This window comes from Neofelis nebulosa, chromosome 8, assembly GCF_028018385.1.
Source record: "Neofelis nebulosa isolate mNeoNeb1 chromosome 8, mNeoNeb1.pri, whole genome shotgun sequence".
Lineage (NCBI taxonomy): Eukaryota > Metazoa > Chordata > Mammalia > Carnivora > Felidae > Neofelis > Neofelis nebulosa.
The window spans coordinates 67584453-67599116 of NC_080789.1; the positions used below are offsets into that span (position 1 = coordinate 67584453).

At 54.8% G+C, this 14664-nt stretch overlaps 1 protein-coding gene across 1 annotated transcript in view; it reads left to right on the forward strand.

The window, feature by feature from the left end:
* The first annotated feature begins 7338 nt into the window (after window positions 1-7338).
* Window positions 7339-14664, forward strand: part of COL2A1 (collagen type II alpha 1 chain) — a 31151-nt gene continuing 23825 nt past the window's right edge. The window contains exons 1-7 of the mRNA XM_058742994.1: window positions 7339-7594; window positions 11694-11900; window positions 13315-13331; window positions 13765-13797; window positions 13904-13936; window positions 14035-14088; window positions 14249-14350. Of these exons, the coding sequence (XP_058598977.1) occupies window positions 7510-7594; window positions 11694-11900; window positions 13315-13331; window positions 13765-13797; window positions 13904-13936; window positions 14035-14088; window positions 14249-14350 (531 nt within the window). The 5' untranslated portion in view covers window positions 7339-7509. The remainder of the gene's footprint in view (window positions 7595-11693; window positions 11901-13314; window positions 13332-13764; window positions 13798-13903; window positions 13937-14034; window positions 14089-14248; window positions 14351-14664) is intronic.

Below are 14664 nucleotides of genomic sequence, written 5' to 3' on the forward strand. Positions count from 1 at the left end.
GGAAGTGCACTTGCCGTGTTGAACCTGAGCGGGTCGAAGGGCGACCCTCGTTTCTTTTTATGTGTACCCAAGAAAACAGTAAGGATAGATGTGTTTCTAGGTACTGCGAGGGTGACACTAGACTGATGTCCTGGCGGGCTGGCACAGGTGACAACTGGATGCCCGAGGGATTCTTTACTCTCGCTTGATTGCATGGGAAGGAAATGCTCGGACAACCAGCGGAGGACTCCAGGGCGGGGTCCCTATGTGACAAGGAGCAAACCCCGTTGTGGGGGCCTCACTGGTCACATAGCTAAGCTGCCAGAGGAAGAGACTTATCATTGGGGGTGAAGGTGGGGGTGGAAGAAGGCAGATCTCTGGAGCTCGGAAGGAGATTAGTAACGCCGGTGTAGCACAGGTGTGACCAAGCTGTCCTCATTGCCCAAGGCTGTGTCAAGAGCGAGTCTCAGTTAAAGGCCAGGACAGAGTGCTTCCGTACAGGGCATGGCCATCACATCTCATCACAACATATTACCATGTATTTACCTCTTAGTTTGGCTTTTTATGTGAGTATCTCCTGGGGTGGGGGGGTAATCTCCTTGAGGATAGAATTCATATTAAATAGATCTTTCTTTGTGTCCCCCACACCATTTAGCAAGTGCCTAGGGCATAGCTGGTGCTTAGCACAGTGGAGCTGAAGGCACAGGAAGGGGAGGGGACAGGAAGGAAGACAGAGTGGGGGGGGGGCAGTCAAGAAGGACTCCAAGGCTCTGAGGGAGGGGTTTCAAGGGCAGCGGGTGGGTGTCAGCGGAGGAGCTGGCCTGCAGGCTAGAGCCAGTGTGGGGCGTGAGGACAGAATGGTGCTCCGGCTGCCCCTGGACAGGTGCCTCAGGCAGGGCAGACAAGGCGCCCTCGTTGGGTTTGCGGTGTGGAGAAGGGCAGTACACACTGTCCTGCTCCCTCCAGAGGTTGTTTTTGGCAGGGGAACCCACTAGAAGCTTGCCACAAGTTCCCTTGAGCTTTTCAGGGACTTCCTGGAGGACAGGCCCCCCGCCCCCCACCGGGGCAGAATAAACGTGGCTTCCAGGCGCCTGGCTTTCTCTGAAGGGTGCGCGCCCCACTAGGCCCAGAGGCATCCCTGTCTAGCTCCTCGCTTTCCGTGCCGCTTCCCACCCAGGAAGAGTTCATGGGTGAGCGGCCCCAGAGAGGCAGGGCTGAGGTGCTTGTTGGGAAAGGGGTCCGACGTCAGCCTCCACTCGTCTCCTGCTCTGCCCTGACGCCGTCTCCACGGAGCTCAGGCTCTTCCTCGTGCTGACCCCATTTCCCCTCAGAAATAGAACACAGGGAAAGTGACCTCCCCCCCTACCACAGAAGGAGCCGGCCTTTGAGAGTTAACACGCTCACACCCCCAGCAGCAGGCCTTTCAAAGCCGTGCCCCCTCTACAACCTTCTGTCCATCCCTCTCCCTCAGCTCCTGTCCCCCAGCCCTGGACTCGGGCCCCCACCCTGCCATGCCTGCAGATGCAGGGCACGTGGGATCCCCACCGTGCAGACCACACCACTCCATCAGCCCGGGGGGGCTGGGGGGGGCACAACTCACTAGCCATCACCTCCAGTCCTTAGACGGGCACTTCTCCAGCTTTAATGGGCATCTGAGTTATCTGGCGATCTCGGGAAAAGGCCAGTTCTGATTTAGTAGGTTCTGTTTTTCTAACAAGGCCCCAGGGTAGGTTGGGGATGCTTGTCCACGGACCACACTGCCAGTCGCAAAGATTTAGAACACTCAACTCTGTTTCGGCACCTATGGAGACCCGCTGTGTGTACGTTATGGCCCCTGGTCTCCAGGACGTATGAGAAGAGAGTCGCGTAGGCTTTCTCTACATGCGTGAAGAATAGACGAGGGAATGAACGAACGACTCAGGGCACAATCCCAAGGTACTGGCGATATGTAAGTGAGGAGTGCGAGGGAGGGAGAGAGATGGGAGACAGAAGCCACCCACTTTCACTTGTCTGGGAGGTTTGGGGCCCCTCCAGGGGTGCCCCTGGAGCCACAGAGCTGTGTCATTGCTGGACGAGTGCCCAGAGCAAAGGCTCTCTGGCTCTGGGAGACGGCGGTGGCTGGACGACCTTCCGATGCAGAACCGACTGCCTCACTCACAGCCTCTGCTGGGAGTGCTCGGACATCTCTGCATTGAGGCATTTGTGTTTTTCCCTGCACCCCAGCACCACCAAGGACTGATGAGAGAGACACGTTCCTTAGAAGCCAGAACACCATGCACTTTAAGAAAATGCAAGACTTGGTATGAAAGGCTTATGTAAAGGAAGGAGGAAGGAAGGAAGGAAGGAAGGAAGGAAGGAAGGAAGGAAGGAAGGAAGAAGGAAGGGAAATGGGAAGATCATCTCTGTATTTCTTCAAAAAGTAAACCTTAGGGGCGCCTGGGTGGCTCAGTCAGTTGAGTGGCTGACTTCAGCTCAGGTCACGATTTCGCGGTCCGTGGGTTTGAGCCCCGCGTTGGGCTCTGTGCTGACAGCTCAGAGCCTGGAGCCTGTTTCAGATTCTGTGTCTCCCTCTCTCTGACCCTCCCCTGTTCATGCTCTGTCTCTCTCTGCCTCAAAAATAAATAAACGTTAAAAAAAAAATTAAAAAAAAAAAAGTAAACCTTAAAAAAAAAAAAAACAACCCCAGACATCTTTCTCTCTTTTTCCGCAAAAGGCCTATCTCGTGGGAGACAAGTTGAAGTGGGAGAGCGAAGTAAAAGAGGCAGGTCTGAGGCAGACTCAGTGACAAATAGCGGCATTCATGGAGTCCTCTGCGTCTGGCCTTGATTTCATCCGGACGGCTATGTCTTATTCCCGGTGGCCCCCAAGGCTGACTCCACGCTGCTCTGGGAGCCTTGCCATGTCTTCTGCTTCATTGCCTGTTTGCCTTCTTATAGGAGCCAACCCGTGCCCTTCCTATGCCTCTGCATTTTCAAAACCCTACCTGTCCCAGAGGCCAACTTCTCCCAGGAAGGCTTCCCCAGTGTTGCTCTCTGCTATTCTTTCTGTCCTTCCCTCTCTCTCTCTTTGTGTGGTTTCTTTTCTTTTCCTTTTTTTTTTTTTTTAGGAGGGTACCTTCCTTCCAGCATTTCTCAAATTCCTTTTTTCTCTTGTTTCCTTTACGAGAATTCAAAGGCAGTCTCTTTACCCTCTCTATCTCCCCGTTTCGTACAGAAGCGCTAAGCTGGAGTCACACGGGGCTAAGACAGGACGGAGGACACTGAGTGGGATTCTTGATGTTGTTTGCATTTGAAGACACATAGTAACACATTTATGCTCCTATGCGATGGAATGTACACCATGAATCTGGAAACCCTATCCTGGATAGTCCTGATTCTGTTACTCTGCCCCCAAAATGCCAAAGGAAAACATAAACACATCTCGAAAGGACGTCTGAACTGAGCCCAACCGACAGAAGCTGAATGTCACTGAACGAGGCGGACCCGCCAGCCCTCCACCACGGCTGGCCGGCCGTCTGGGTGAAGTGCGGCTAGAGGCTGAGTGAAGTGTGCGCCTTCACCACCTGCCATATTTGGGGTGGGTTTACCTCTTTGGAATGCGAGTCCTTCCTCACTTTATCACTATTTTTAAATGGAATTTGTGCAGAGGGAGAGAAAGACCCTTTCTTTCCAGTCTACCTACAAATATCTTTCCCAGTGAGTCTGTGTCTACGGAAGTCTAAATTTAATATGCCCATAAAAAGGAAAAAATAGTTGAACAGTTAGTTTGTCTACACCATACATGACTGGTTTCATCCATCTGTCTCACCGCATCGATCTGAGCTGGGGCAGATGCACTGATTGTGTCTGTTCGATCGCCAAATGTTCTACCTGCTATCAGGCGTGCTATTCTCAAAGGTGTAAGTGGATGACGAGGCCACGTGGGACCTTTGTCCTCAGCCATCCATGCTTTTCTTCCACCGAGTGGGGGAACCAGCAGTTCTTTGACACAGTTCTGCAGTTCAAGGCACCGCGGCGCTTCGCATCTATTTTGCACTGCTAGGACAGGAGATTTTTTTTACATTAAGTGAACAAACATTTATTTTCATTATGTTTCACGGAGACCTTTCTAAAATGTAATGCGTAGCTCCCTGCCTCCTCAAAGAGACCATATTAAACTCAAAGGAACATTTTCCTGGACATTGAAGTTCATCACTGTGAACCACAGCACTGCGGCAGATGCTATGAAGCTGGATACCCCCTGGTGCCATTGAGGACCATGGAGCATTTGACCCCAGCCCTCTTGGCCCCAGGCTACCATGTTCTTTATTCACTGGGTCAACTTCATATTGCGTTTTCTACCTTCTTTTCTTGTCCCTTCTTGCTGTTCTTATTGTGCTTTCGTCCCACAACTGTTTTGCTATTTTACCTCTATCTTTCTGCATCTAATTGGTGAGGTCAGATGACATTACCTGTGAATGCAATATCTAAACCATGATCAACACACCCAGGGCAAGAGGGGCTGTACTATGCATAAAATGCATATGCTTTTAGTCCGTGACGTGAATTATGGCTGCTCAGGTTTCCGAGTGGTGCTTCATCCCCTGCTCACCGGTTTATTTCCTCTTCTTTTTAGCTTCTTGGCTATGTTCTGGATAGTGAGATTGCTGGGTAAGTAATCTCCAAATCCATGTGTTTTTTTTTCTCTTTTTGCCACATACAGGTTCAGTCTTAGTCTGAGTCACAAATTAGAGGTTTTGAAATGGTAGTTGTTTGGATTCACGAATGGGTAAAATATTAATATTGGTGTTTAGTTGGCTTTAGAATTTAAATAATTTCCGTAATTTATTTTGGCTTTGTTGATTTAAATTTTAAATTTTATTTTGCTTTGCTCAATTCTCTTCTCTGATGAAAAAAAAAAAATCCGCCCCCCCCTCCCCCCTCCACCACAGCAAGTGGAGAGCGAAACTGTATTCACAGATGAACCATGATTACTGGGAAGAATCCAGAGTTCTTATATGTAGAAAGAGTTCACTAGCAAAGATGAATCACAGTGACAGAGGACGAAATCAAGAGCAACTTAGCTCAGAAGTATGCGGCACTTTGCCGCTGGTCAAACTAGATCACTTTGAAATAGGCTTTAATTTTTTCATATACTTTAGTGTTTTCCCCAAAACTTTGTTTTCGGTTGAACTTTTATGGCCATTTCTATTTGAGGTCAGTTGTATGTAGGTCTAGCTTGATAGCTGCCTATGTATTGCTTGCATCACAAAAGAAATCATATTTTGCAACTAAATGCACTAGTCCACAGGGGGTGCACCTAAGGCATCGCTCTTGTCCCAAGGGGCTCCCAGGCTCGTTGCTAAGATAAGACCAGTTAATGCAAGGGTTAAAAAAAAAATGAAAACCACACAGAAAACATACGTACCTTACAGTGTAACTGTGGATACGGGCTACAAGTGCCAGAGGGATTCAGAAAGGCAGGGAGACATTGTGTTCTAGAGATATCTGAGAAGGCTTCTCAGAGGGGCTCTCACCCAGGGGGTCTTGGGATTTGGTCATCCTACCTTGCCGGTGGAAGATGGGACCCATGGCCCCAAGGAGGGCACTGGGACACTGTAGGCCTGAGAGCAGCTTTCTCTGGGCAGAGGCTGGGGCCGAGGAAAGGCTCAGAGCTTAATGCAACCTCCTTGAACAGGAGGTGAGGAAGAGAGCGAAGGAAGGCCCCTGGCGGGTAGAGGAGTTGGAACCAGTGGTTCAGTCCCTCACCCACCTCCATCCGGACTGCACGAAAATGTGGAGCCATCTCTTTAAACAGTGACAGTTCTTTCTCTGGCCAGCACACATGCACACAAGTCCTGCACTCTTGGAATTCGGGGCCCTACTCGGGGAAGCTTCATAGCATGGGGGAGTGGAGAGAGGGAAGGGAAGCCCAGAACTCCCTGTGTAGCTTCTTCCAAGTGCCCTCAACTTCCAGAAGGAAAGCACAGCAAAAACCCCACCGCCGAGGAGGTGAGATCCGGGCAAGTCAGACCCCCAAGTCCAAGTTTCACGAAAGTTTGTATTTTTCCTAAAGTTGTTTGAGAGACCTGACAGTCCTCGGGGACAGAAAACCATCTCGTCAAGAGGAAGAAGGTCTGTTTGGGGTCCTTGCCTCTCTAATATCAATGGAGTGAGTCACCAGGAGCCAAGAGAAGAGCATGCCTGAGCCCTGAGAAGGAGGCAGCATCCGGCCAAGATGCCCCAAGGGAGCTCACCGGGGAAGGTGAAGTGAGGTGGGAAGCAGCAAGAGGGCCAGGGGGCCAACTAGGAAATTCTGGCTTCTCCCCTGGCTCACAGAACTCGGTCCAGCTGGAGCAGCCGCCTCACTCCCTGGACCGGGCTGCAGCAGTGACCAATGTCCCTGGCCAGAACTGCTCAACCCCGGGCGGCAGTGCCCACTCCCCCCCGGGGCCCTCTCCAGGCCCCCGGCCAGGAAGAGCAGACACCACGTCTGAGCCTGGAACTAGACAGTCCCCCACCTCGGCAGCACGCACGGTTTAGTCTGGGCTCCCCCCGTCTTCTGTAGCTGCTCAAGCCCCCTTCCCAGGGCCTGCCCCCGCCCCCACACCTTCACACAGGTCTCCCTCTGTGCTGTAACACACCGGCCCCTTTCCTGGCGATTGGCTCCGGCCAACTTCGGCCAAGGCTCCAGAGGAGGCTCTTTCTTCGCAGAGCTGGGTGGGGGAGGGGCTGGGGCCTGTCGTTCCGAATCTCCAGGTGGGAGCCCCGGGGCCAGGTACTCCGGGAAGCGGCCAGAAGGCTAGAAGATAGGCCGGGGCACCTCCCCAAACTTGGCCTTGCTTGCCAGGTTCCAAGAGTTGGATTCCGGATACCATCGCAAGCTCCCCCTGCGCCCTCCTCCCCTCCCCCTGCCCTAGGTCCCAACGCGGAGCCCCGCTAACTCTCCCCCGCTGCTCCTTTCTACCGCTTTCCCTCCTCCCTCCCAAGTCTTTTCCGTCCACGGTCTAGGGCTCGCGGCCTGCGCCTCTGCAAACACCCCCCGCCCCTCCAATCTGGGCAGAACTCCGAGGGGAGGGGCCGGAGGCCCCCCTTCCCGCCTGTGGTCGGAGGGGGCAGCGCCGCAGCCCTGGGTTGGGGGGAGGACAGCAGCCGTCTCTGCGCCCCGCCCGATCAGGCCACTCGGCACACTAGGGGTGGGGGGCGGGAAGCAGGGCTAGCGGAGAGGGGGGTCCGGCCCAGGCAGGTGCGGGCTCTGGCTGGGCCCAGGCCGGCTCCGGGGGCGGGGTCTCAGGTTACAGCCCGGCGGGGGGCCGGGGGCGGCCCGCGGTTTGGGCGAGTTCGCCAGCCTCGAGAGGGGCCGGACGCATATAACGGGCTCCGCGGAGGCGAGAAGACGCAGAGCGCTGTTGGGCTGCCGGGTCTCCTGCCTCCTCCTCCTGCTCCGAGGGCCTCCTGCATGAGGGCGCGGTAGAGACCCGGACCCACGCCGTGCTCCTGCCGCCTCGCTGCGCTCCGCTCGGGCCGGCTCCGCCAGGCCCCGCGGTGAGCCATGATCCGCCTCGGGGCTCCCCAGACGCTGGTGCTGCTGACGCTGCTCGTCGCCGCTATCCTTCGGTGTCACGGCCAGGATGTCCGTAAGTCGCCCGGTCCCTGCCTGCCACCCTTCTGTGCCGTCCCTTCGCACCCTCCCCCGGCCCTCTCCCTCTCTGGAGCCGGCGGGTCCAGGCTAGAGTGGCTCCAGGGGTCATAGCGCGCCGAGACTTGGGCGCATGATGCGCAGGGGCTCACCTAGCGGAGTTCTGCAAGTCAGGGGCTCTGTTGGAGCGTCGGCTGGTGCAGGTCGCAGTTGGAGGCATTTGCAGGTCTCTACGTCGCGCAGGAATTTGAAACGTGCAAAGTGTCGGGTCGAGATGTTTGCGCATAGATTTAAGCGCGCTCTTTTCCACCAGCTTTGATAATTAAGCAGGCGCACACCCACCCAACTCACCTCCCCGAAGCACTCGGAGTGCAGCAAAACAGGTCGTGGCCCATCGATCTTAGGAGAAGTTGGAAAGGGCTCTAACGAAGGGACGAGCAAGCGCCAAAGGGTTGACCTCGCAGCCGCGTCCAGGGGTTGGTGGCTGGAGGGTTCAAAGGGGAGTTAGACAAAGGAGATGCTCTGAATCTGGTGGGCTGAAATCGGAGGCCACAAAAGAGAGGCTTCCGAGAGGCGCTCTGAGATCTCAGCGCCTCTCGCAGTTTCCTCCCCCTCCCGGCTGGCGCAGGAGCAAGGTGCAGCCCTCGTTCTCATCTCGACTTTGGCCGTGCCTCTAACGGGTACAGAAACTCCCCGTAGGAGAGGCCATCTGAAAGGCGATAACATTCCAACCAGACCGTGCTTTTTTCAAACGCCCCAGAAAATAGCGCCCCCTCCCCGCCGTCTTCCCCTCCAAACCCCGGAGGTACTACAATGAGTTACTCTTCTAAATTTCTGGAACTCACCGGGCTAGGCTCTGTGTGTGTGTGTGTGTGTGTGTGTGTGTGTGTGTGTGTGTAGCAGAGGAAGGGGGCAGAGTTGGTCAATTGCTATAACAATTTCAGCCGAATATAGTTAGAGATGGCAGTTTTACGGTCTAGTCCAAAGGCGGTTCGGATCTCACCTTTCCATCGTCTCCTTTGGTGAAGTCCCACTGTCTGGGATTATATTCAGGACAAACGAAGCCTGGAAAGTGTATTAGGTAGAGAGGATTTTTTTTTTCCCCACGTGTTTGGGCACGTTTCCGATGGCTGGGATTCCAGCTCTGTCTTTGTATGTTACAGATTGTAAATCAATCGCAGAGGAAACTGTTTGGGGAGGCGGGATGGAGGTGGGGGGGGGATCAAAATCCCTCTGCCGACGAGGCTCTATTTGGTGTCTCCTGCCACCAGGCTGTCTCCAGAGACGGTTTGGAGGGCTCTGGGCCCAGGAGGACTTTCCGTTCATTAGAGTGGCTGACCCAGGCGGGGGCAGGACTGGAGCCCGCGGCGCAGTCGCAGGGAGCCCGGGGCAGGAGATTCTGGCCGGGTCGTCGCGTGCTGCGCTAACCTGGCGGCGCGCTCCCGGGCACTTGTTGGGATACGGTGTGTCCATCAGTGTTTCCGGCTCGGACTGGCTATATTTTTGTCCTCAATTTTCCTGTACACCCACAAAGCTGTCTTCTTGACTGACCTCTGCTTAGTGCACAGTGAAATTAGCTAAGTGAGTTTAAAATAATTCCCAAATTCTCCGTCTGTTATTAGAGGCGCTCACTTAAATGGCAGAGCGCTCTCACCGCCGCAACTTTCCCGGGAGTGAGTGAATTCCACAGTTTCTTGGGCCCAAACCTTCCAGTCGCTCCTCCTCCTCCTCCCCGGGGTTGGGGGGGGGAGTGCATCGGGGCGGTTGACTTCGCTCCCAGGCGCATCCGAGCCTCGTAACCCCCTCCCCTGGGTCGGTGGACCCAAAGAAGTGACGTGGGGAAAGGCACAGTCTGCGTGGACGTCAGGAATGTCAGAAACCTAGAGCTCGGGCACGCCCCTCCTCCCCATCTGTCCACGACTTTGAGAAACTTATTGGAGGCGGCGTCTTTGACCCACATCTGCATTTCACAGCCCTCGCCTGCGAAAGTGCCCCTCGGCTGAGGGGAGAGACCTCAATCCTCCTTTGTGAGGCTTGTTTGCGTTGGGAGATTGGCAGCGATGGCTTCCAGATGGGGCTGAAATGCTGCCCGTATTTATTTAAACTGGTTCCTTGCGGAGACCTGTGAATCGGGCTCTGTGTGCGCTCGAGAAAAGCCCCATTCATGAGAGGCGAGGTCCGGTGGGTTCCCCCGGACTCCCTGACCCCCCTCTCCACAATGCCCCCCTGTGCCCGCCCGCCGCCACCTCCCGGGCTCCAGCCCTGCGCAAAGCGGCGGCGAAGCAAAAACAGTTCCCCGAAAGAGGTAACTTTTTAATTGGCCTGCCACAAAGGAGCACTTATACCGCGCTGCGGTAATGAGGGGAACCGGATCAGGCGCGCCGGGATGCTATCGGCAGCGGTTGCGAACAGCAATTATGGTGGTGCTGGGCTCCTCCGTCCACACCTAGGGGATCCGGTTACGGGGCTGGCTCCTTTCTGGGGCAGTCATTTAATCCCACTTTTCACCCTCCCAGTGTCTGTGGGCGAGCCGCGTCCAGAGCTGCTGCCAGAAGTCACCCAGCGGCTCTCACATCCCGCGCTGCCTGGCCCCGCCCCCGCGCATCCCGGGGCCGCCCTTCCCAGAGAAATCTGACCCGCATTCGGGTGCACCCCCTTCTCCCAGCGTTTTCTTTTTTCACCCTGGGCCCTCTTCGGTGAAGGTGGGCTTTTCCTCGGTCCAGACGGGAGACCATTAACCTCTGCTCCTTCTCCTTCCCCATATGCCCGATTTCTACCGTTCCAGCTATTTTAGCCGTGGGCGTGTCCCCGCAACTTCTGTGTTTACCCTGGGATCCCCCTACTCTGGCCGGGATTATCTTGCCTAAAGGCTGAGCGGATTTCTTCTGGTGGCAAGGGGGAAAAAAAAAAAAAAGGAAGGTTTATCTTTAGGTTTTCAGAGTCTCCTTAAAGAGCAGGAGGCAGGCCCATTTCTTTCTCCGCCCACCTGGTTTGTGGCGCTTTCCTATTATTCATCCCCTGCAGCTGCCTTCGCTTTGGGGATTTTGATGAGAAAAACAGCGCTGGGCGCTCCCTAGCACGTGGTGCGGGCTCTTCAGCCCCTGGCGCTCTCGGGAGCGCTCTTGTCAGCACAGGTTTCATTTGCAGGGTGAGTTCCAGACGGCAGGGCGCTGGTGGAGAGGGACTAGTCCGTGCCGTTCTCGGTCTTCATTCTTGGAGGAGGCCAGGCCGGGACTGGCTAATCTTAGCCCAGGCCAGGCATTCAAAGCCCCCAGCGCCCTCCCCACCCCACCCCCACCCCCCCACATTGAGGTTTGTCTTCTGATGAAGGTAGGGTCTCTCCAGGGAGGGCTACAGCTGGAGGTCAGCAGAGGGGAGCCCCTACGCCCTTCTTGTCTCCCAAGGCATTTTGTTAGCCTGCTGGGGGTCCCAAGGGCATTGTTTGAATGGGCCCCTATCCTCCTCCCCAAATTGGCCCGAATTCTAACATGATTTAAGTCGTGGGACATGATCCTATTTCTAACCGCTCCTCCTTTAACCCCCACCCCGTATATCCGCTTTTGGAATCTGGTTGTTTATAGATTCTAATTCTTGTGGGTTGAATTTTCTACATGCCTCCTGCATTGTAGCTGTCGGTCGTATTTAGCAAATCCCATAGTTCCTAGAGGAAGGCAGAAAAAAGGCCTCTGTTCCTGTGGTGGTGGTGGGGTGTCTCTCCATTTTCCCCTCTCCTCTGGACAGTTCCTGAGTTCCCACTCGGAGTCCCCGCCCCCCCAACACCCTTGGGTCTGCCCCAGGCATTCGAAAGAGAATATGCTACAGTAGCACCCCTCGCCCACCTTCACTGCTGGGGCAGGGTTTTCACTGGTCAATAGATAGCACAGTGCAAGGTGCACAATAAACATATGTTGACTGCACAAAAGATTGAATGATGTCTTAGAAAAATGATTTCCAAGTTCTCTACTTTTGGATGGCCAGAGCCCATCATTCTTCGAATGATGTCAAGTTGACTGCAACCTCTTTCTCTTTTTCTCTTCTGGCTCCCCACCCCCTCCTTCCCTTCACTCTCTGCTTCCCCTGCCCCACCCTTGGTGCAGAGAAGGCTGGCAGCTGTGTGCAGGACGGGCAGAGGTATAATGATAAGGATGTGTGGAAGCCCGAGCCCTGCCGGATCTGTGTCTGTGACACTGGGACTGTCCTCTGCGACGACATAATCTGTGAAGACATGAAAGACTGCCTCAGCCCTGAGACCCCCTTCGGAGAGTGCTGCCCCATCTGCTCAACTGACCTCGCCACTGCCAGTGGTCGTAATTTATTTATTTCCTCTTCCACATAAATAAATTACTTGCAGGTGCAGCAAACCTCCCATGGATGCTGGTCATCTCTGTGCGGCAGAGGGGCTGGTTATCCATGGGACCCCGGCAGCTGAAGCTGAAAGGAAAGGCCACTTCTTGCCTGCGGGTTGAAAGTGAATGAGCCTGGGACACTAGAGGGGTCCCTCCTCACCTAAAGCCTCCAAAAAAGTACGCTTCCAAGATACGGAAGGACAGATGTGGTTCCACAAAAGGATCCTCTCTGGAATCCTCTCTGATCACTAGAGCTGCAATGGAGAGCCCATATCCTGTGGGCTGAACCCCAGATTAATTCCCCAGATTAATTAGTTACCCACACCTTGTCTTCTCTGTAGACGACCACTAATGGTCTTCAGTGGGGAGACAGGGCGGGCTCCCTCTTTGAAATCTGGAACGTTGGTGGCAGTTGCCTTTTGTTTTCTTTACCTCTCTTGGAGTTAACTGCCAATTACGAAGCGAGTTAATAGGAGAAGGAGGGGCTGGGCTCTGAGAGATGGCGCTGGGCTGGAGCCCTGCAGGCGTGCCCTCTGGTGGGTTTACTCACTCCCAGCCAGAACCAGTGCTGGTGGACCACATGTGTGCACGTGACCCCTCCCCAGCACTTGAACATACGCCCCATCTCCCTGCGGGGGAAAGGGGGTGGTGGGGACGGGCACATGCCTAGGTCTCTTGGGTGGCCCTCACTGTCCCCTTCCTACTCAAACAGAGAAGAAAGTTGAAAGGGAAGCAAGGAGTTGCCCTTCCTTAACACCTTCACCAACACTGGCAAACTGCTTTCATGGTCTAGATTTCCCGATCATTTCTGAGGCCCCAGTGGGGGAAGTGGTGAGGGCCTCACTGCTTTGAAGGGGGAAGGGATCATTGATTTGTGTGTGTGTGGGGGGGGGTTGCTGGCTTCGATGCTGTCTATAACTCCTCTGCCCTGCTGTGTTTTTGTGCTCGCTTCAAGGAGACCCCGCTTGAACGTAAGACCCTTCTACCTCCCTAACCCTTCTTCCGGGAGGGCTTGGGCTGTGGGAAGGGCTTCCTGCCCTGTGAGGAGAGACGAGACTGGACCTTCTGCCAGCTTCTGGTGTTTCCTTTCTTGGTGCTCATGAGATCTTGAGCTGCTCATCCCTGCTCCATTCTTTTGCATGCTGACTGCTTTCTCAATAACAAAGTCTGGGTCCTCTCCATTCCTCGTGGGACCTCCAGCAACCCCAGGACCCCAGTGACCCTAACATCCCAACAGAGGGACAGGAAGCTGCCTCCTTCCCGGGTTGCATCCTTGTCTTTGTTTAATCCATTAGAGAGTGTTTGAGCACAAGAACTTGTGCTAACCCATCTCACAAATCTTTCATTCTTCTCTATTCTTTCCCACTTGCAGGGCAACCAGGACCAAAGGTAAGAGTTTTTTTTTTTTTCCTTTTTTTTTTTTTTTTAAAGTTTATTTGAGAGAGAGACAGAGAGACAGTGTGAGAGGGGGAGGGGCAGAGAGAGAGAGGGAGGCACAGAATCTGAAGCAGGCCCCAGGCTCAGAGCTGTTCGATGCAGGGCTTGAACTCACGAGCCTAGCGGGGAGATCGTGACCTAAGGTGAAGTCAGAGACTGAACTGACCGAGCTACCCAGGTGCCCCTCTTTTCCTTTTTTTGTCTCTGTTTTTGCTTTCTTCAGGAGCAATGTTGTGCTCACCCAGCCTGTGATTTTGTAGGCAGCAGGCAGAGCTCTGTGTTACCGGGCGGGGGGACCTCAATGCTCAGGCTGCAGGGCAGGGTTTCGTGCTGGGGGCTTTAGTGGGCTTGTGGGGCTCCGTCCTCACAATGTGTCGTATTTCAGGGACAGAAAGGAGAACCCGGAGACATTAAGGATGTAAGTACACATTGTCCTCACGTCGGTTGCCTCCACTGCTCCGAGGGGGTCGGCTCCTTGGGCTCCCTCTAACTTGCCATCCTCTGGGTCTCTGTCTCTCTCACAGATTGTAGGACCCAAAGGACCTCCTGGGCCTCAGGTAAGAAAGGGAGAAATCCCTTCTCCCACCTCTTCCTCAAGTCACTGCTCTGCAGGCCCCTGGCCATGCTGTCATCTCATCATTCCCTTCACCTTCAGGGACCTGCAGGTGAACAAGGACCCAGAGGGGATCGTGGCGACAAAGGTGAAAAAGTGAGTAGAGAAAAGCTGCCCGATTCCTGTGGAACCCCCCCGATCCTCCGGGCATCCCCTCTGCCCCCTCCCATGTGCATGACCACGGGGGCAGCCGTGGCCAGGGCGGTTCTTGTGTAAATCCTGCTTCACACGGGTTCCCTTCTCTCTTTCTGCCAAGGGTGCCCCTGGACCGCGTGGCAGAGACGGAGAGCCTGGGACCCCTGGAAATCCCGGCCCCCCTGGTCCTCCTGGCCCCCCTGGCCCCCCTGGCCTTGGCGGAGTAAGTATCCTTATGTCCCCTTCCTTCAGCTGCCCCTCCAGAAAAATGTGGCTTCTAAATTGCTACTCCCGCTTACCTGGCTGGCTCCCAGGCCGGCCAGCAGTGTGTGCACAGCCTGCCCGTGGGCTTCTCCCCGGGCCTGTAATTTAGCGGAATCACATATTAGGCATCAGACTGTGGCACTAAGGGATGACTTTTTTCACTCACTGGGTTTCTGCAAAGAAAGTCTTCAGTTACCTGGCTCCCAGGCGTCTGTACTGTGCGGTCGATTCTTGGGCATGGGTGTGGGGCCGGGGGAGAGGATGACTGGGCAC